The sequence below is a fragment of the Neomonachus schauinslandi genome, chromosome 6 (genome assembly GCF_002201575.2).
Source record: "Neomonachus schauinslandi chromosome 6, ASM220157v2, whole genome shotgun sequence".
Taxonomy (NCBI): Eukaryota; Metazoa; Chordata; class Mammalia; order Carnivora; family Phocidae; genus Neomonachus; species Neomonachus schauinslandi.
Genome location: NC_058408.1, coordinates 104,763,396 through 104,786,411, shown reverse-complemented (window position 1 = coordinate 104,786,411; position 23,016 = coordinate 104,763,396). Strand labels below are relative to the sequence as shown.

Genomic DNA, 23,016 nt, shown 5'->3' with positions numbered 1-23,016 from the left:
GTATGACACTATATTCTCTTTCTTATTTCTCATTTTATTTTTTTAGTTATATTTGTCATAGGCTTGTTTAGTTTTTCGAAGAATTATTTCTTGTATTTATCATTTTAATAAATATCCTCTTGTGATTTCATTAATTGATGCTTTATTATTTCATCCTTCTGCTTTTCTAAAATAAAAAAAGAACAGTAAAAGACAGTTCTTTTAATGCTTAGCATTATTTATTGTAATTCTTTTGTACTTAATAATAAAATCATTTAAGGCTCTGAATTTGTTTCTGTAGCTTTGGCCTCAATCCATGACATTCTTATATGCCATTTTCAAATAGTTAACTTTTAAATACTCTGTATTCTAAGTTTGATTTCCATCTTGACCTATAGTTAGGTTTTAGAATACTTTTCTTTTAAACTTGGAGATGTTGGGATATTTACTTTTATTTCTACTATTATCTTAATTTTCTAAATGTAGACTCTACAGCTTATGCTTTATTGTATATATTGAAATTTTATACTTTGAGCCGTTGATCGTTTTTTTGTAATTACTGTTTGGAAGCTATCTAAAAATGTTGCAAAATTTAGCACAAATCTACTAAAGCACTTTCATTATATCCTTAATTTTCTCATAGTTTGGTCTGTGTGAGCTACTGAAGCTAGAAACACAGTGATATTTTACATATCACTCTCAGTCCACATTTATTTTACTCTAATTGCTAATTAGTTTTACTTTCTATATTTCAGTTATATTATTTTGTGCATAAGTAGGTTATATCTTTATTGTAAATTTAACTATCAATACAAAGCTAACTTGCTTAATGTAACATTTAAAAATTTTCCCTTGAAATACAGTTTTGTATGCCTATTTTGTTTTGCTTTTTCCTATTTCTCTCTGAAAATATCAGAGTTTGATTTTTATTTTGGCTTTTGAATAAGTCTGAGAACCTTTGCAATTTAATCAAATCCTTTAGCTCATTTATGTTTAGTTATTAAAATATAATGCTATAATTTTGCATTATGCTTTATACATGCTTCTATAATTGTGTCTTTTATTATCCATCTTTGGGTATATAGGCTATATTTTGGTATGCATAGTTTCTCTAGTGATGAGTAAACTATCTATATTCTATTTTTGATTCTAATTAGTGGTTACCAGACATTCTATAAATATGTTTGAAAGTATATTTTCTTAGCATTATTATCTAGAAAAATTTAGCTCTTGATTCTTCCTTTATATCCATCCTCCTCTCTCCTACCTCATTTTTCTGACTTTTAAAAATAAATTAATATCACCATATTAACAAATAATTTTGTCATTTTTTCTTTCAAGAATTACTTTTGATGTTTGCATTTAGTTTAGTAATAAAACATACAACCATTTCTTAAATTCCATGTTTCAATATATTTCACCAGTATTTTAAAACCAAATTTGCTCATTTCTTAATTTCTAAAAGTTTCAAATGATCTTGAAGGATGCTGACTTTTGTTCCTTATTTTTTTAATGAAGTAAATCAATAAATGCTTAGACACTCAGAGATTCAAAAATATTTCTGGGTTTTTTTTTAATATTTCTATTGCTTTCACAAATGATTGATGATTTAGCTGCATGTAGAATTCTTGGAATAAATGTGTCCTTTCCAAACTCAGTTGGCATCATTCTTAAGTTTTCTAGAGAAGTCTCTGGCTAACCTGATCATGTGCATATTTTTTTCCTCACAGCATTGTGTTAGGTGACATTTTTTCTTCATTTAATATTTTAAATTTAAATATTCACCTGTTACAGATTTAAGTGATGGCCACATTCACTTGGAGAGCCACATCCTCAGTTCATTCTTCAGCTCAAGACAGGTTGTGTTCATTTGTTTCCTTGCTTGCTTACTCATTTTGACCTGCTTGAATTTTGTTTACAGTGTTAACTTGTAAACACTATTTATCAATTTGACCTCTGTTGTCTTTCCTCAATATCTACTAACATTCTCATAAAAAAGACAGACAGGCAGGAAGGCAGACAGGCAGATAGACAAGAAAGAAAGAAAGAAAGAAAGAAAGAGAGAGAGAGAGAGAGAGAGGGAGGGAGGGAGAGAGAGAGAGAGAGAGAGAAAGAAAGAAAAAAAAAGAAGAAGAAGAAGAGAAAGAAAAAGAAAGGTCTCTACATATTTCTCTATGTAGTTTCGGCCAACTTCTTAGTCTTACTTCCACACCACTGATTTTGTGTGCATGTGATTTTTAGTTCTGCAACATAGTGCCTCTTTTTCATTGTTGTTTTGGTAAGAACACTTCATATGAGATCTACCCACTTAAATTTTTCAATGTACAATACAGTATTGTTAATTATTGCTTCTTAATGGATAAAAATCTGGCCATTATAAGTTTAGTTACCTTTTAACTATTTCTCTTTATAATTAAGATTCTCCCATTTAAAATGTACAATTCTGTGATTTTTAGTGTAATCAGAAATATGTACAACCTTCACCAGTCAATTTTAGAACATTTTCATTGCCTCAAAAAAACCCTCCATATGCTTTAGCAACCCCCACTAACCTCTGTCCCCTTCCCCCCAGCCCTAAGCAACCATTAATCTACCACCTATCTTTATAGATTTGCTTCTTCTAGACATTTCTTATAAATGGAATCATACAATATGTAGTCTTTTGTGACTGACTTCTTTCACTTAACATAATGTTTTCAAGGTATTAGTACTTCATCCCTTTTTATGGTAAGAATAATAATCATATAACTGAATAATATTCATGGATATAACACATTTTATTTATGCATACATTAGGTGATAGACATTTGGGCTCTTTCCATTTTTAGCTATTATGAATAATGTTGCTATAAACATATGTATACAAGTTTTCATATGGACATATTTTTTAAATTTCTCTTGGGTATATATATAGAAGTAGAATTGCTGGGTTGTATAACTGTTTAACCATATGAGGAGCTGCTAAACTGTTTCTCGAAGTGGCAGTATCATTTTATATTCCCACCAGCAGAGTGTTAGGGTTGCAATTTCTCTACATCCTCACCAACTCTTGTTATGATTTGTCTTTTTGATTATAGCCATCCTAGTGGGTGTAAAGAGGTATCTCATTGTGGTTTTAATTTCCATTTTCCTGATGACTAGTGATGTCGAGCATCTTTTCATTTATTTTGTTGGCCATTTGTATATCTTTTTTTGAGAAATGTTTATTTAAGTCTTTTGTCCATTTTTAAAATTGGGTTATTTGTCTTTATGTTGTTGGGATATAAGATTTTATATATATAAAGATTTTATTTATGTAGTCTTACATAAGATTATATATATTATATATATATTCTGGATACTATATCAGATATATGATTTACAAATATTTTCTCTCATTCTGTAAGGTTTTCTTTTTTTTTTCACTTTCTGGATAGTGTACTTTGATGCACAAAAATTTTAACTTTGATGAAGTTAAATTTATCTTTTTGGGGGGGGTTGCTGTGCTTTGAGTGTCATATTTAAGAATCCATTTTCAAATCAAAGGTCATGACAATTTACCCTATGTTTTCTTCTAAGCGTTTCATAGTTTTAGCTCTTACATTTAGGTCTTTGATCCATTTTGAATTAATTTTTGCATATGGTGTGAGGTAGGGGTCCAATTTTATTCTTCTGATTGTGGAAGCCCAAGAATTGTAGCACCATTTGTTTAAGAGACTATGTTCTTTCTCCGTGGAATGGTTTTGGCACCTTGTTGAAATCAATTGACCAAAAGCATGTGAGTTTCTTTCTGGACTCTCAATTCAGTCCCATGTCTGTCCTTATGTCAATGCCACACTGTCTTGATTATAGTAGTGTTGTAGTGTATTTGAAATCGGGAAGTGTGAGTCCTCCAACTTTATCTCTTTTAGATTATTTGATTATTTGGAGTGCTTACAATTTTATATGAATTTTACTATTTTTTAAATTTTTTTTAAAGATTTTATTTATTTATTTGAGAGAGAGAGAGAGAGCAGGAGTGGGGCGGGGGGCAGAGGGAGAGGGAGAAGCAGACTCTCTGCTGAGCGGTGAGCCCGATGTGGGGCTCGATCCCAGGACCCTGGGATCATGACCTGAGCTGAAGGCAGACGCTTAACCCACTGAGCCACCCAGGTGCCCCTCATATGAATTTTAGAATCAGCTTTTCTATCTCTATAAAAATGGTTTTGGGGGTTTTGACAGAGATTGTACTGAATCTGTAAATTGTTTGGGGGAATACTGTCTTAATCATATTAAGACTTCCAATCCATAAACATGGGATGCCTTTCCATTATTTAGATTTTCTTTAATGTCTTTCAACAATATTTTGTAGTTTTCAGTGTACCAGTCTTGCACTTCCTTGGTTAAATTTATTCCTAAGTGTTTATTCTTTATGATGCTATTATAAATGGAATTTCCTAATTTTGTTCTTGTATTGTTCATTGCAAGTGTATCAATATACAAATGATTTTTTGTATATTGACTTTGTACCTGCAAACTTGCTGAACACATTTATTATCTATAATTGAATTTTAATAGATACCTTAGAATTTTCTGTATATAACATTATGTTCTCTGTAATCTGAGATAGTTTTACTTCTTTCTTTCTGAAATCGTCCCCTCATTTCTTTCTAGCCTTGGCTAGAGCTCCCAGTGCTGTGTTGAATAGAAGTGGTGAGAGCTGACTTCCTTGTCTTGTTCCTGATTCTAAGGGGAAAGCATCCAGTCTTTCACCACTATGTCTGCTGTTAACTTTGGGTTTTTGATACATGCCCTTTATCAGGTTGAAGAAATTCCCTTCTATTCCTAGTTTATTGAATGTTTTTATCATGAAAGGATATTGGATTCTTTTAATTATCTCTAATCACATCTACTTAATTTAAATATCTTTCATAAAAAGTAATTGGGTAAGTTGTATGAAGTCAGCTTTTTTATAATCTGATCTTTTACTTCTTATAGAAACTATACTTTTAAAAATTTTATTCTAAAACAGATGCTTCTTTTTCTTTTACTTCTTCCAGCAACCATTTAATCAGTCAAAATGATGCTTTTCCTTTATATCTTAAATACTGTGGTTCCCTTTTAAAAAATATTTATACTGGCTTTTTAAATTTCTCTCTACCAAAAAACAGAGTTGGGTATATGAGGTCGTGAATATTCTGCCGCTTACTTTGCGAGCTGTTAGATTCCTCCTCTTGGTCTTACCTAAAAGGGTAATTAGAGTTCAAAGGCCCTTGTCAAAGTTCTATGCCCAGCACTCATACATTTAATGTGCCCCAGTGTTAAGGAGGGGTCTCCTGCTTCTACTGATGTGCCATCTGACTGTAGGGAAGAGGATTTACCTCTGAAAACTTTGGAAATGTTTGTGGGTGTGCCCCAAGGCCACCTCCCCTAAAACACACCTCTGGAGGCTCTTGCCATTACTGCTGTCCCATCCCAGGATGCAGGGCCCTGGTGACCTTTGTTGTGTCATTCCTGATTCCAAATAGGGTCTTGAATGGAAGCAACTGAGAAGTACAGATTCATGGATGAAATACATGGCCTTGGTTTGCCCACCCCTTACCCCAAACATAAATGATTTTTAAAAAGGGAAGGTTGAGGATGAGCTGACCATTCCTCTCACCAGCGAGAGCTCGGAGTCTCTGCTATTAAGTCAGAAGTGTTTATCAGCGCTTCTCGTGCACCAAGCCCTGCTCTGTGCACCTCACGTGTATTAGTTCTATCGTCCTTATAACCACTCTGTTAATACATTTTACAGATCATGAAACTGAGGCACAAAAATGACAAATAACTTTCCAGGGTCACACAGCTCCTGCGAGGTGAAGCCAGCATTAAACCCACCGCCTGACTCTTTCCCCCTGACTGACCCAGCAACACTTCTCCTGTGCTTGTCTTCGTTCTGCTTCTGTGCCCCAGGGCACATCTGAGCTCCGGCATCTCTGAGACAAGGTTCTCTTTAGGGTCTGACTCCTGAGTAACATTCCTAGTCTCCTTTGCTGTTGGGATTGTCTATCACTCTGGGTGGGTTTTGCGAGTATTTCAAAGAGGAAAGTGAATCTTGCCCCAGGAGCAGCTATCATCTGAACTTAGAAGTCCTCAGGGAATAATTTGCATATGAACTTGATCTTAATGACTGTGCTAATTTTGCGGATGAGAATATCAAAGCCTAGAACCGGTTAGTCAACCTCCCCCAGGACAGAGAACTAGTGCTGGCTACCCAGGACGAGAACTCCTCCTTACCTGGTTTATTCCCCACTACGTTTTGCCCAGTCAAGTGTCTGAGAAATTGCGGAGGTGAAATGCCGCTGTCTTTCCTAACCCTCTCCCAAAGGTCCGCGCACCCTCAGAAACCACGGGCAAACTCTGGTTTGAATTCATTTCACCTGCTTGATTTCTTCTTACCTTGGAAAATGGAATGCAGACCCTTGCTTGAGATTTTTCTCAAATTATGCTGGGTGACAAATGTCTTTTTGAGCTCTTTTATTTGACACCCTATTAATTTTTTTAAACTCCCATTGTTTTGTTCCTGACAGACCTGTTATGTTTCAGATGTGAGACAAATGTACAATTGAGGGAAACTTCTCTATTATGCTATATTTGCCTCAGACTGTTGAGAGGACTTAAAAAGACAAGACCCAAAGTGTACACACCAGGACATCCTCCCCCTCATAATTTTATCTGGCATATTTAATTGATAGAGATTTCTGGGTTAGATTATTATCAAAGCACGTAGTAAATTGTAGAGCGTGTGGCCTCAATGACTTTCTTGGCATCTCTTTCCAACGCAGAGAGAAGTTTTGCCACTGTTGGGGAAGGCGACTTCCTGGCATAAGGTGACAGGACCTCAGAAGTAGTCGTACGTGGGTTAGCAGCCTGGGCAGGCTGCATTTTGTGTCACAAGTCCAAAGTCCCTCAGTAGACACGTGGGACAGGAAGAGAGGAAGCAGTATTTGTTTCCCTACTAACACCAATTATGGTAAACACCCAACCATTTAGATTTCAGCCCTTTAATGAAAGTTCCCTGAATTGGTTTTTTAAAAGTCAGGCTCTCCTGGCAGAACCAAGTAGGAGAGAAAAGAATGGAATAATTGGAGGCTGCTGTCTTTTCACTTCCCACATAAAATTATTTGAAGAGACAGGCCAGAACTTTAAACAGGCGATCCCAAGAAAAGTTGTAATTTGGATGTCTGTTGTTGTGACATTAGGGTGTTTGCTTAAAGGACTTTTTTCCCCCAACTCTCTCCCCAGACATACTTCAACGACAATATCCTTACCCTGATCCGGACCCTGGTGACCGGAGGAGCCACGCCAGAGCTCGAGGCTCTGATTGCTGAGGAGAATGCACTTCGAGGGGGCTATAGCACCCCGCAGACGCTGGCCAATAGGGACCGCTGCCGCGTGGCCCAGTTAGCACTGCTGGATGGGCCCTTTGCGGACTTGGGGGTGAGTTCATGGCGTAGAGGTCCTCTGAGCCCACTGATCGGGAATAACTTGGGCTGGGTGAACTGGGTGCCGGACAGCGAGGAGCTGGGTACCTGCCTTTTCTGTCTTCTATGGTAAATAACTACGAGGGGATGTTTATGGTTACTGGGTAGCAGGCACTGTGCTTTACATACAGTCATTCATTTTTATTCCCATGGCAATCCTTTGACATTGGTTCTATTATCAGACATTCTAAGGAAATTGAGGCTCAGAGAGAGAGACTGAGGATTGGCCCGATCAGGAATTTGCACCAGGAACCCTGTGCCCTATGAGCTTGTGCGCTTACTCACTCCCCTAGGTATCTTCTGTCATGAGCTGGGAGGCATCAGGTGGTTCCAGCATGCAGCCAAGGCTGGGATCCCCCTTTCCACAGGGTGTTGGCATACTGCAGGGCTACTTCACCCCAAAGGCACATTCATAGCCCATGAGGAGCTTTTAAAAACCACTGATGGCCATGTCCAGTTCCCAGGATTCGGAGTGTTTGTATCTGGGTATGACTCAGGCCTTGGAAATTTTTGAAACACCAACATGCATCTAGAGCCACCGGCCAAACAAATAGCATCTCATGTGGATCCTTTAATGGCTCTAATTCTGGACCAGGGTCACTCTCCCCCATGCCCTCCCTGCCACAAAGGGGTTGACCAGTGCCTCCCCTTGGGCCCCATGCACCAGCTGGGTTCACGTACTCTGGCCAAAGTCTGCAGTCTTGACCCTTATTCGCAGCCCTACTCCACCTCCAGGGATTTGCTCAGGGGGTGGAGCCACAAGTCTTGGGGACAGATACATTTATTGCACGAACAACAGTATCTCCCAGGGAAAGGGTCACTTTCTCTGTTTCTTCTGAAACCCTGATGCCAACTTGCACCATATTTTGGTGTGGTAATGGGCAAGGACCTTTGTTAGACTGGGCTCTATCATTGACTTTGAAGGGATAAAGATTTTAAATAATGGTAAGATTTGGCCCTGTTTATGTTCTGTCATACGGTGCCCATGTGGAAATTCCAATGGCAGGAAGGACAAAGGCAGCCACTTTATTCCCAGAGAAGTCATCCTTCAGGGCCCTTCCTGTTCTAATGCCCACCTGAAGCCACCTGGCTGCATGAAGCCAGCATTTCCAAGTGAGTGGGTTTGCTTTCACATTCCACATCAGGCCCCAGACCTTGGAAGGTGACCGTGAACTGATTAGGACTGTGAATCCCACTTATTCAGCCCACAGCTCTCCGCCTCCTGGGGAAACACATTCTCTTCCACCAGTGCCATCTCGGAGGTCTGTAAATTGTGCTTTTCACACAGTCCTTTCCCTGAAAGAGTCTGTCACCATAGTACCTGGTGGGGTCTTTTCTCCTGGCAGTGATTTTAATTATCACTCGAGCAGTTTTGACAACACGGTCAGATCACAGTGATTACAGCTGAGCTGGGGCTAAACATAATCACCATTTCGCAGAGCTGGTTTCTTCTCAGCCAAGCATGCATCTGAGACCTTCAAGCTTTACACCTTCACTTCAAATGAGGGAGAGGCACACTCTCTTTAGGGCTCTCATTGCTACAGATGGAAAACTGGAGAGAACTAGAGGAGAACCCCATCATTAGCTGATCTCTCAAAATGACCAGTATTGGATGTAAGCTGTTAATCACAATGACGTCTTTAGCCTCAGTCCCTTGGGACGGACCCTCCAACTCAGGAGACACCAAAACAAGCTTTCGTGAAAAGGCTCTGTTCCCCCTGGACCTCTACTTTCAGACAAATAAAAATGTTTCTCTCTGTTTTTTTCTTGTCTCCCAGGATGGTGGTTGTTATGGTGATCTGTTCTGCAAAGCTCTGAAAACGTATAATATGCTTTGTTTTGGAATTTACCGGCTGAGAGATGCTCACCTCAGCACCCCCAGCCAATGCACGAAGAGGTGAGTATATTTCCACTCTGCTCTCCCAACCCAAAGGCAGAGACAGAAATACCCTCTCTTGTCCCCCACTGTGAAGGCAAAGGTCTATGTACTTGCTCTCAGTATGCAAATGACTCTGCCCACATTATATCCAACACTGAGTTTGGAGGTTATGGGAGCGCATCTGACCACCCCCAGCGCATCTGACTCCATAGATCTGGAGTGGAGTTGCTTAGGAATTTGCATTTTAAGTTCCCAGGTGATGCTGGTATGTCTGGCTTGAGGACCCACTTTGAGGTATACTACTATAGAGGAAACGGTGATTTTTTTTTTTTTTTTTATCCTGCGATGTGTGTCTGGGATGGTCAGAACATTCTAGAATGAAAGATGCAGTGCACTCCGTGAACCTCCTGAATGCATTTGGGCTACTCAGGATCAGAATTGAACTTGATATTGAATTGAAAGGGGCACGTAGACCGTAGGAAGCACAGTTTGGTTCTCCCATCATAGGCATTAATTCAGCATCTCTGCCAGGGCTTGTGGCGGGCCTCCTGCCCTGAGCTAAAGAGAGGAAGATTTAGTTCAGCTTGGAAGAGAATGTTGAAGGCCTTGGACCAGCTAGAAGCCCATCCTCCAGATGCTCTTCAAGACCTGAGGATCCTCTTGGTTCAGAGGGGGGGTGAACTATGCAGCCAGTTATCCTCATTCCATGACCCCTTTGCTTTCCCGTGCAGGTATGTCATCACCAACCCCCCGTACGAGTTTGAGCTCGTGCCGACAGACCTGATTTTCTGCTTGATGCAGTTTGACCACAATGCCGGCCAGTCCCGGGCCAGCCTCTCCCATTCCTCCCACTCGTCCCAGTCCTCCAGCAAGAAGAGCTCCTCCGTGCACTCCATCCCATCCACAGCAAACCGACAGAACCGACCGAAGTCCCGGGAGTCCCGAGACAAACAGAAGTACGTGCAGGAAGAGCGCCTCTGATATGTGTACCCACTGCCACCGTGTGTGAAACTGTATCTGCCACTCATTTTCCCAGTGGGTGTTTCCAACAGTAACTTCCCCCCTTTTCCCCTGTAGTCCCCCCCTTTTTTTACACATATTTGCATATGTATGATAGTGTGCATGTGGTTGTCATTTTTATTTCACCACCATAAAACCCTTGAGCACAACAGCAAATAAGCAGAAGGACCAAAAGTTATTTATGATTCTAGGGGAAAAATAACCCAAAGGCATGCTCCAGACATAAATAGCTCACTGCAGGAAGGAGTTCGCAGAGTAGGGGAGAGCCATCGTGATCCATGTCAGCTATGCAAGGCAAGTTTAGTTAAGGTAGAAGAAAAGTTTGTTCTGATTTATCAGGATTATCAGGGTGCTTCGGGTTTTGATTTTGTTGTTGTTTTCCTTCCTTCCTTCCTTTCTTTTTTTTTTTTAATACACACGCAATAATGTATACATACACATTTATTTGAAACGAGCAACCAAAAAGCAACAAAAACATATCGATTGTTTCCACTCTCTGGGCTGAAGTCTCACGAAGCATTTAAAAGGCTTTCCCCATTTGTGTAGATGATTATTAAGCACCTGCTTTTATAAGAGAACATCTGAGATTTTTTTACTCACCAGGGCCTTTTTGTCCCAGAGCTCACTTCCTTTGGGAGTTCGTGTGAACATTTCTACCCTTACTATGGAGGAAAGAACAGTATCCCATTCGTGGATGTATCAAATTCTAGTCATTTAAGTGAACAGAGGTTTGATTGCATATTAAATTGTTATTCTGTCTCCTTATGCCATATGACTAGCTATTTTTTTTTTCTTTCACTTTTGACATTTTGGATGAAAAGCCATATGTATCATAAATATCAGATGTAAGTCATTAAAAACTGCCTTCCTGGGACTTTTACATCTTTTAAAAGGTGAATTACTTACCTTATGTACAGAATAAATAATGCTCAGGAAAGAGCGAGTATTTTTCCATGCATTCTCAGGGGACCTTTTTACTCCCCTTTGTTTGATTAGTTAGGGCCCCAATGCCAGGGAGGAGCAAGGGCTGGGGCCGTGGTAGAGCGTGAGGAAGGTAAACCCAGCAGCAGATCATGTTTTTCTAGGAGCCGACCTGCTAAATAAATCAAAAGATAGGGGGGATCGAGCCACAGTTGACTCAACGAAGACAAAAGCTAGCTACCACCTCGGACTGTTGGCACAGCTGTGTGGTGCCGGCTGTCCCGAAGCAGAGAGCTGGTGGGAAGGTTCCTCCTCCCCAGTTTCTTGAACATGGCCAATTCACTTAGGCAGAGGAACGACAACAACAGTTAGCTGCTCCTTGTCGTCAGGAGGTGGGGGAGAAGCGTGCAACAGTGAGCCAAACACATTTTGGTATAATTATTTTTTTTCTTTTGTTTTCCTTCTTTCCTTCCTTTTTTTAACAGTTAGTAAGCATGAGAGGAAAGGTAGAAAAATCCCTTTTTTTCAATATACGGTTGTCAGATGTTTTATGCATGCAAATCAGGCTTTAGGCAGGGCAGTAGACCTTACAAATCGGCAACCTCCACCGGAACCAAATTCTTGTACGTGTGGACTAGCCCGGGGCTGGTGTATACCGATTTGAAATGCCTACTTTAAAAAAATTCCATCAAGCAGAATAGGGGTGGAGGGGAGGAGAAAAATGCCACAGCTATACCATCTCTATAAAGGTGTTTTTATGGTGAATGCTTTGAGTTTAGATTTTGGACCCCCTCTCCCCCCAAGCATGGTAGTTTTGGAGATTTGCTTGCTGTGTGAATTGACAAGCACTTTTACTGACAAAATGGTGAGGCTGAGTCTGAACCTCTGCCCCCATACCAAAGACAGGGCAGTGCAGTATTCAGACCAGGAATGGGGTGGGGCAAAATTGTATACATGTATATTAAAAAGCCCTATGAGTGGAAAAATTTTTTTCAAATTATTTTTGTCCCTATATATCAATTTCTATATTATGTATAACTATCTTTTTATATAGAACTATATATATATATATCTGTATATATACACACACATATATACGCATATATGTGTGTGTATATATATACACACACATATACCCCAGTTTGGGATCATGAAGAGCTTTTCATGCATTCTTTGCAAAGGAGGTTATAAAGTTGTGCCCATAGAACATTTATAACGATAAGAATGTGCCAGTTAAAGTGCTCAACAGGAAATATGACAGTTTAAAAGCATTGTAAAACTCACATAGCTTACTTCTCTCTCTAAAGTGCAACAAGGATGAATAGAATGGGCCAAGGTATGACAATTAATGGTTCTGCATGACCTAGCCACTGCTGGGGGTTTTCTTCTATAACGTTGTCCTTGTGAAAACTTTTGTGAAATTAAAAAAAAAAAAAAGGAGTTACAAATTTTATTCTGTTATTGGTTTGTTTATTTTTATTTATATTGTTCTGTTTGTGGTTTTATTTAGTTTGTTTTGCTTTTTTTCTTTTTTCTTTCTCCCCTTTCCCCTCCTCTTCCTTCCCTACTTCTCCTCCTTCCTCCACTTTCTAAATTGCTCAGCGCGATGACGCTATGCTGCTGCTATGCTGGATCCCTTAGAGTTTGTTTTGGTGTTCTTGGTTTTGGGGTTGGGTAATTTGGGGGGGAACTTCTCTCCATCTGGCTTGCCTTTAAATCTGCACGTGGCCTCCCTGCCCACCTTGGTACCTTGCTCCAAGTCCAAAAGCATTTTCCCATCAAGAAACCCAGCTTTCTCCACTTCCCCCTCATCAGCACCACCCCAACCCGGTTCCCCACCCCCCTCCCCCATCGGTCTGTCCACATCTCTGTGTTTATCTTGGCAAGACCTACTAAATCAAAGTACGATGCCAGGCGATAAACTTTGCTGGAAAACATTGGCAGCTATTCCATTTGGCAAACCTGCTTCTCGGTTCATATTTTATCCTCCTTTTAATTTAGACCAGGAGGCATATTAGTGACAAAAGCATTGGTCTCCTTGATGTTTGATCAGTAGGGCCCCAAAGGAAAACTGCTCAGTTATGTGTATCAACTCACAGAGCACGCCGTTATCTGGGGCCTCACGACTCAGGCCCTGTGTTATCCACGTCTCTCCTGCCACCTGCCTTTCAGGCACTTGTTACAGCCCAACAAGAGATTGGGCAGCTAGAGAAAGAATTCCAAAAGGCGTTTTATATACAATCTGTTAGCAGCTCTGATGAGATGATGTTGTGACAAGAATGGAGTGGGTACAGACTGTGACATGAGAGGAAACTTTGGAATTTTCCCAGGACCTTGGGTGCACAATTGAGGGTTGACTGTAGCATTTGGCTAATGATACATTCAGTGATGAAAAGGTATCATTATGACCTCTGTTCTATTAGCTGAAACTACTATGTTATACTTTCCTCAATAGAACCGAGTCTCCTCCATTGTTTTCCATGTGACTCCAAACTTCCTCATTCCCCTTTCAGCTTCTCTTAGGAGGGAAGCACACAAGGTTCTCAGATTGTGTCTCTCCCCTTCCTGCTCCCCATAAAAAAAGAAAAGAAAAGAATAGGGATGAAATAGAAAGGGAGGAAGAAAGAAAGAAAAGGAGAAAAAGAAAGGAAAGAAAGAAAGAAAGAAAAGAAATAAAGAAAGAAAAAGAGGTAGGGGGTAGAAAGTGAAAGAATTATTTGAAGACAAAGTATATACATTTAAGAAGAGCAACAGCTACAAACTCAATTATCTGTACCGTTCTAGGAGAGAAGAATTTGTAAGCCATTCAGTCCAATTTGCTTTAGCTGAGAAAGGGCTGAACCTTAAATAAGTGGGTAGACCAGGACGTGTGGTGAAGCCTTCTCAGCCTCAACACTCACTCGAGATGATGGTAAAATCATCACCATCCCTAAGGGCTGCTACCCAGGGTCCTTCCTGAAGCCAGTTCAAATGGATAAAGAGAAAGCTGGACCCTTAGACATAAAATTCTGCCACAAGTGGGAGAAGTTTCAAATCCAGTATGAATATTACAGGTTGTGACCCAGAACCTTAATATAAGTGCTCAGTAAATATTCTGAAATAAATCGATCTTAAATATTTTCAGACCTTTCATCATGTTATCAATTATCTTTACTCCCTTGGCTTATCTTTAAAAAAAAATACAAGAAAGCCTCTGGGTGCTTCCCGATGCTGCGGTGCTGTTGGCACTTTCTCGAGCTTACGGCTGGGAGGGGAAATAATAGTCTTATATGTACAGTGAGACAGAGGCACCAACCGTGCCCCCGCCAGCATTGTCAAGATCTCAGATGACCAGTAAAACCTTTGGCTCTTCTTCAGCATGGGAAAAGCCTAAAGGTGTCTGCATCCCAACAGAGACAATTAAATCAACCTGCCAGGTTCCTATAGCAACAGGCTCCTGAAGGATAAAGAGGAGCGTATAGAGACTTCGGGGCCCGTGGAAGTCAAGACAGGGTAAAAATCAGTGTCCCAGGCAGCTTCTTCAGCCCATCCCTGCTTTGTCATAACAAGATGAAGAACAAGCTGTGGGCACCTGTCACTAAACTTGGTTGCCTGTCTCCCACCAGGAGATCGCACATCTCTTGGATCTATTGCATAGGGAGGTGAGGGGGATTATCCCCTGCCACCCGAAAGGGAAGAGTGAAGAGTCTGTCCTTGCACAAAGGCCCCAGAAAAGGACCCCAGAAAAGGGCCGGAGCGGGCAGTTTGCTCTGCCCAGCAAATGGCAGCTTAGACTTTCAGTTAAAAGAGGCAAATAGAGTCATGGCGGACAATTGCAAAGAAGTGTCAGTTTTCATGAATGGAGGCTGCTTTAGTTCTGGTACGGATGGTTTTCATCCCTATGAAATAGCCACACTTTGCTCACAGAGAGGGAAGAGGGCAGTATGCATGGGTGGGGTCCCCTGGGGGCCTTGGGGTCTGCCGGGCAGAAGGCACGTGCCAGCCTGCCTGCTGGAATGGTGAGCTGTGAAACCATGCAGCGTTACCTTTGAAGGCTTCAGCTCCTGGTTAGGGCTTACTGTTCTTAGCTGTTGTCTCTAGCCACATGGAACCTTTTCCTTTCAAGCCCTTTCTCTCTAGACCTCAGTTTGTGGTACAGCAGGAAGAGGGCCAATTATTCCAGATACCTTTGCTGTATTATCGTCTCTCCTTTAATGCATTCTTCTCCGGGGAGCAGTTATGTGAAAAGGCTAAATCCCACAGCACTGACAACCCACAGAGCCAGCAAAGAGGCTCAATTTTCACAGCGCAGCCTGTTTCTCTGCTTGCAGGTACCTAGGTGGTGAGGTCAGCCCAGGTCTGGGGTTCTTATCTCCCACAGCCCACCCTGCCAGGCTCCTCATGGCTTGAGGAAGTCCTAGCTCTTATCCTGGACTCTTCTATCTCAGTAATGGAAGTAGTAATGGGACACTCAGATGGCTTGTGGGTGTGGTAGGGCACCTATTGAGTACAAAGCCATTATTTTAAGGATACAGGTCCCACGACAGGGTAGCAACCCTGGACTCCTCAGAAAGAGCACTGGGTCACTCCTTCCTCTCCTTTCCTTCCAAATGAAGATAACCCGAGCAAATCTTCCTCTGTCATCTCTACTGCCAAAATCCCCATTTTGCAGGCCAGCACCCAAATTTATGACCCTTAGATCTCCACCCCCAGTTAATCTGTGGCCACACTGAAAAGGACCACCCATCCTCACTGTAGCCCTTGAGTACTGAGAATACTCACATTAATGCTAACCTCATAGAACAAGCTAATACCTTAGTGCTTCCTTAGTGCCAGAGTCTTCTAAGCCCTTTACATATAGTAACTCACTCAATCCTCACACAAGCTCGGATGTACAGGCAGTTCTCATCTCTGTTCGAAGGAATCTGTAGGACAGATTTGTTCAAAGTCATCCAGCCAGAAAGTGGCAGAGTGGCATTTAAAACTGGACTATGAACTCTGCCCCTCTGCCGCCCTGGAGGCTGCCATTACTAACAGGTGCCAGTGCTCACGTTTACTTACCATGCATCTGGACCTGTGGTGAGTGCTCACCAGCACTAGCCCCTTTCATCCAGGCAACAGCATTAGGAAGATCTGATCACAACCCCATTTTACAGAAGAGAAACTGTACCTGAGCTCAATTACACAATGACTTGATTGGAGCCATGCAACTCCCTTGTGAGACCCCAGATCCCTTTGACCTTGCCCTCCTGCCCCACGCCATCTCCCTAGCCCATGCCTCCCTGCCAGCCCGTGGTGCAGAGCCCATGACCCGCCTGGTCTCCATAGGTGCCTTCTCCCATCGGCAGTGTGCCGGCTCTTTTAGAAGCATCTCTCTGCCGTCAACGTCCGGGTTTTGTCTCGTGCTACTAGCCCACTTGCCAGAGACTGCCACGCCTCCTGTCCCTGATCTCGGCAGGTCACACACCACCCTTGCAGGGATGAAGTCATGCTTAGCAGCCTCGAGAGGCTTGTTAACAAATGGGGCTGTTTTACTCTGGAAGCTAGGAGGCCCTCCCTCACAGCCAGATCCATTGCCCTTCTCATCTTAGGGACAAAAACGAAGCTCCCGGAAATTTCTCTCGTCTGTGGGATGAAGCAGGGAGAGGAGATAAACTCAGGGATTTGGGTTTATCCTGGACCACTTCAGCACTCATTTGAATCCCTTCCCTGAGTATTCTTTCTCATGGCCAATGTTGTAGCCTCCCATTGGCACAGTTTCTTCTTTGGAAGGAGAGATTCAATAAACCAAAGTGTCATCGTCATACTTCAAGCACTCTCTGTTGAAGCTAATGACTGACGATCATTAAAGTGTGTGTTCCTCTGATGCCCTTGGGGAGAATCTCTTCGTAAAATACCTTTGCCCCTGGATATTTTACTAGAATACTCAGAGCACTAGTATATTTCCATTTTCTCAACATTCTATCCAACCAAGTCTCCAACAACTTATATATTTATATCTTATAAGGCACCTAAATTAAAAAGCCTGTTTCTCAGGCATAATGAGAACCTCAACTCATCTCCAGGATGTGCTTGAACACAACTCCTTCTTGTGTGGAAGCTGAATGGCCAAAACACAGAGGCTACTCTGCATAGCTTTTCTTCAAGAAGTGTAGGTGGAAAGAGAGAACGAAACTTAAATGGGGAAATAATGCTCTTTTTTACCGACAGCAGAAGGAAATTGATATTCTCTCTGCCGAGAAAGGTCAAAATGCCAACTTTGAATTGAACTGTAAAGACTAAATTCTGAACAATTATTCTCTGCAGCAGTTGTAAAAATTTCAGCAAATTGCAGCTGTCTTAGGTCTTTTGCCCAAAAGACCTACTCGTTTCCATCAGCAGAGTTCAGTTTCCTTTCCAACCTGGCATGTCCAACCTAGCACTAAATCCCTTTGCACAATCAGTCCCCACAGCGGCACAGCCAAAACCAAGGGCAGCTCAGGCAAACAGCACAGACGCCCGGTTCCGCTCTTCTGAAAATCATCTTTACACATAAACCATTGGAAAAAGTCATAGTTTGAAATTGTTTCAGCGGCCTGGCAATGCTTTTAAAACATGATAACCATCACACTCTACTCCTCCCTGAAAGGTTAGTTTAATCGTAGATCACAAAAAATTGGTTTCCACAAATGCATAATGGTTCATCTATGTCACACTTGAACTAAATGGTTTTTTAAATGGAGCTGAAATTATTTTGATGTGTACATAGTCCTGGATTTCTATACAACCTTTTTTAACCAGTCCATCAGGAACCTTGCCTCTAAAGCCTCATTAATAATTCAGATGTGCTGATGACTTTAAAAGATCTATGGAATTGAAGCTTAGGAAAAAAAAAAAAAACTCTGCTTGACAAAAAGATAAATGAATGTAGAAAGAAGCTGTAGGAGTCTGGCAAGCTGTAGATCATCTCAGAACAGATTGTAACTTTATCATTCTGTCAGGGGGAATAATTTAAAGCACTTAATCAGTTAGCTTCACTGTGAGGATGTAGCATTATGAATTCCTATCGTCCAATCTGTTCAAATCAAAGTGAACTTAATTATAATAGGTGAGAGAGCCAGAGCAGGAGAAAGAGGAGTGGAGAATGATCCGAGAGACGGTAGTTTCCTGGGGGTAAACCGAGCTGCCGAACAAAGGGTAGTGAGCAAGCTCTCACCGAGGCACACCCCAGCTCCAGGGATAGTGTTTACCCTGAGGGCTCAGACTTGACACAGCAAGAGAGAGGACGCATCCAGGAGAAACAAGCAGAGCGGTTATGAGCTGATGGCAGATGCTGAATTTATAGATCATTAGCCTATCAGACAGACAGACGTACAGACGTAAAAACACGCACGTGCACCTACATATACTCTTCCATCAAGCCAGGTGAGCAATTTTGGTTAACGTGTCAGTCCAGGACCACTGACAAGGCAGTTGTGACTTGTTCTGATAGGCAGAAATGAGGCCATTGTCTCTAGAGCCGTGGGTGTGCCTGAAAGCTTTCCCCCTTTTTCTTTTCTTTTCCTAAGGCACTAATATGATTCCCAAATTAGAGTGTCCTATTTTCCCAATCTCTTCATGTCTGTACACATGGCTGGTTATCCAGAAAGTTTCAATCCTAGAAAAAGGCAGGGGCGAGGCCCGAGTCCTGTAAAATAGCACTGAAATGCTGAGAGGATGCTAGGCCATTTCCTCCCATTCCCCCCTCCCCCCCCCCTCCCACGAACGCTCTGACTCAGCATTCTCTCAGCCATCTCTGTATTTAGGGTGGAAATGAAATGCCAAGACTTCGTCGAGCTCCCTTGTCAACAGCTCGGGTTATTATAGTCGGTTAAGATACTGCCACTAGGAATTCTTTTCATAACTTTATACCAACACAGAATTTTCTTTCTTGAAATAAAAGCCATCTCAAAATCATCTTCAAACTTTGGTTGCTATTCTGATTTTTAGTCTCATTGCCCAGCAAAATCTGTGGGCTTACTTTAAGACCCTCAAAACTGGCGGCAAAAAAAGAAAAAAGAAAAAAAGAAGAGTGGCATATTGAGTATAACTTTAAGTACGTCTGTTACAAACAAAGCCAAGTAGAGGTTGAGAGGAGGAGATGCTAGATCACTGACTCTGTGTCAAGGACAATGTCCCTCATGTTCCACTCAAATCAGTGAACGTACAAATCTTTCCTCAGGCACAGTGTTCATGCCCAATATTTGATTCAGGATCTCCTTCCCACCAAAGCTTTCCAGGCCACTAAAGGAGCCCCAGAGAACATTGCTAGAGTTCCTCTGCCAACCCCTCCTTATTCTCAGAGGTCCACCCACAGTGGCTCCAAGTCCCAAGGGTGCATTGGTCATCACTTGCCACAGGCTGCAGAGGTGTCCCACGTTCTGGGGTTCTCCCTACACCTCACTATCTCTTAGCAACTACTCACCGTCAGCTTCTATCGATTACATTTTTGCATTTTTTCAATGAACTTTCCAAAGGCTTTACCCTAGGACTAATTAAACTTCTCATTTCTCCTTCTTGTTCTCTATCCGTTTTGCCCTTTAGCAGAAAAGAAATGGTTTACAGATGAACCGGATAATGCCTATCCCAGAAACATTCAAATCAAGCCCATGAGTACCCACATGGCTAACCAGATCAACCAATATAAATCCACAAGCAGCTTGATTCCACCAATCAGAGAAGTTGAAGATGAATGTTGACTCCCAGGAGACCAGAACTATTTTTTTAAAGCCTGACAAACTTCATAAATGGTGATGTGACTTTTCTTCCTCTTACATGCTGAATCACTGGTGGAAACGTTAAGATAAGTGAGAATTGCAAGAAAAATAAAGTAGACAGATCTTTCTCTTTGTCTGCCTTGAATATTGCTTCCATGTACTTTGGAAAAGAAAATGATTTCATTTATAAATGAACATACTAAAATAGTCATGTATAGCCTCTAGCATTTTAAATTATTTTTATTTATTAGAAAGAAAATATATTTTTTCTTTTTTTTTTCATTGTCAAATATCTTCCCTATATCTAAACAATGCAAAATCAACATGAGTAAGTGGCCAGACTCCTTAATACGTATTTCTCTTCTTTCTCTCTTTTCCTTTGAGGAGAATGATGGTCACCACCACAATTAATTGTAATGAAGGGCAATGGATTACTAAAACAATCTGGAAATGGTCCAATGATGTAAACATGTATTTTAGTAAGTTCATAAAAGAAGACAAAAGGGGGCAGGTGAATTTCCTGGATGGGTGTGTATCTTAGCTGCATTGACACCAGCTCTTAATAAATGGAAACTTATTTATTTTCTCAGTTGAAAGTCATATTTTTGTAGTTTTAGTTTTCATTCTGTATTGCTCATCCCTTTGTTCGTATATTTCAAGGGAAGACCTCCTTACAGCTTTTCTACAATTGCCAGATGAGGTTTATCCGGCCAACGAATGGTGCCAGGAGGGTTGTGAGCATGCCTGGGACGTAGAAGTTGAGGACAGATGCACACGAGATATTGCTCTGTTTGTTGTGCGAATGGTGGGGATTCCTCCATGCTGTTATGCTTCCCATTTCCTATGTCTAAACCACCCATGCAAGTACAGGAATTTCAACTCTGGAAGGGTCTGTTGGACTCTTTCCCCATGCCCCAAGTCTCAGAGCTTTTAGCCTGAAAGTTCGTAAACACCGGTGGATAGTTTCACTTCACAATAGGATATGATAACGCATTCGTTTTTTCACTGAGTTTTTGTCTAAAAGCCAGAAAAATTTCCACGACCAAGGAGACTACTTTTGCCCAGATTTTATTTGTTTTTTTCAGGCTTTCCTTAAGTTGCTGGGACAAAACACACAAACTTGCTGCAACAGTGTAAAACATAATAACGACAAAAGGAAAGCAATGAATGCACTCAATACAGACTGTTAGAAAAGGCCTTTGAAAATGACCAGCAATGAAATCAAATGTCTCAGCCACTTCCAACTGTGCTCAAAGATTTTTCTAGCCATCAGACACAATTACCAAGTCTCAGCGCTCTGCCGTGGCTTGCATGCTCCGTGTCTAGTCGTCCCGGCAACTGTTAAGTTCCAAACGATTTAGCAAATCTTTCAACTTCAAAATGATCAATCTTTTATACAGTCATCAGGGTCTATGGAGAAGCATGGATGTGATAGTGATTTTTCTTTTCTTAAAAATGTAAACTGTGGACACTTGAAGAAACCAAACTTACCAAAATATCCCCCCCAAAGTCCCATGATATCTCTTCCATTAATTCTTTAGGCCATGACCCTGTGGTACTTAGGATATTAGTGCAAATCAGATCAGAGCCAAGCAATGAAATCACCATGAAAACATACTAAGTACTCCAATGACCAGTGTAGGCAAAATGAGCTTCCATCCCTGTCTACTCGCTGCAGAGCCCATGTAGTTGTGCTTCCGCCTTGTAGGCGCCGTCCTGAAGTGATTTGTCAGACTGTGGTTACCCTGTTGTCACATTTTGTAGAAGTAGTTCTATAAAAGTGTTGTGAATATAATGTACGTCCAAAATTGGATTGTTTAAAAACTACTTATAACCCATCACTAGTCTACGCAGCAGACTAAAATGACGTCAGCTGTCTATATTCAGGCTTATGAACATTTCCTGGTTTCCAACAGAAGCAAAACGGGTCTGTGGGGGTGAATCCCTAGTTTGGATTTCACAACTTTCCTGAAAGCTAGGCCTTCTTCTACATAATGATTTTGCACCGGGGTCACCTTAGTACGTTCATATTAATCCACGCTCTTCTTTCCTTCATGAACCCTGGTGGGCTCTTCTTCGCGCTTCTTCCTGATAACCATTTCTGAATTTGTCCTAACTGTTTGGTGTCCTCTGGCAGGTGATAGTGGCCACCTAAATGATCTTCCCATAGAGAAACACAGTATCCCGTGCCTCTCGAACCCATCTCTCCATACCAAGTCAGTCTGAAAACACAAGGTCAACTCCATGACCTGATTGACTAGAGATTTGAATCTAAACTCCTTTTCTTTTCTTTTTTTTCTTTTCTTTTCTTTTTCTTTTTCTTCTTCTTTTCCTTCTTTCCATTCAATTATTGCTGAAAGAAAACTTTTTTTTCCCTTTAGACCAAAATGGCTAAAATGGCTTCCTATAGCAAAGGGCTGCCCCAAAACTAATTGGCAGGAATCTGTTTTCTTCTATGGTAGAGCAGCAAGCTCATGCTGTTTTGCTTTTGATAACAAATTCAATAACAATTCAATAATAAATTGTTCTGAGACAGAAAATAAAAACGAGCTTTTTTTTTTTTGAGGAAGTATGCAAAATGGTTGGTGGCTCCTTTGGCAGAAACTGGTGCCTGGTAGGGTCAAAGTGACACGAGAACAGAAACAAGATTGTAAGACACTGAAGAGCTCCAGCCAATGCTATAGAGCTTCCTGATTAGTTTCTATGTGTTGATCGCTCTGGCCGGGAAGAGGTCATCTTTCGGACCCCACTGTGACAGACCCGTTCCCATTTTTCTGAATAATTAAGCATAGACCAATGATGGTCATCATCGGTACTGCCTGTCTTTTAAGACTATGATCTCCTGTCCCAGTTTAGGGTTCCAGAAAAGTCCTTACCCAAACTAAAGACTCTTGGGTGCTTTGGGAATCCAAGACTCATCAAGAGGCTATTTAAAAAGCTGAAAGCACCTATTTACAAAGACATCATCACCATCATCATCTTTCTTATTAAGAAAAGTTTTACTTTTATCTAAGCAATT

The 23,016-nt window shown here is 41.2% G+C and overlaps 1 protein-coding gene across 16 annotated transcripts in view; it reads left to right on the top strand.

The window, feature by feature from the left end:
- KCNMA1 (potassium calcium-activated channel subfamily M alpha 1) overlaps window positions 1–20,581 on the top strand; it is a 728,164-nt gene extending 707,583 nt beyond the window's left edge. For 4 of the 16 annotated variants that reach the window (XM_021699677.1, XM_021699679.1, XM_021699674.1 and 1 more), the window contains 4 exons: window positions 7,225–7,419; window positions 9,242–9,360; window positions 10,074–10,298; window positions 19,828–19,849. In XM_021699677.1, the coding sequence (XP_021555352.1) occupies window positions 7,225–7,419; window positions 9,242–9,360; window positions 10,074–10,298; window positions 19,828–19,849 (561 nt within the window). Of the gene's footprint in view, window positions 1–7,224; window positions 7,420–9,241; window positions 9,361–10,073; window positions 10,406–12,590; window positions 12,620–19,824 lie in introns of those variants that run through there. The other 12 variants (XM_021699680.1, XM_021699670.1, XM_021699667.1 and 9 more) reach the window with 6 other exon arrangements.
- Window positions 20,582–23,016: the final 2,435 nt, after the last annotated feature.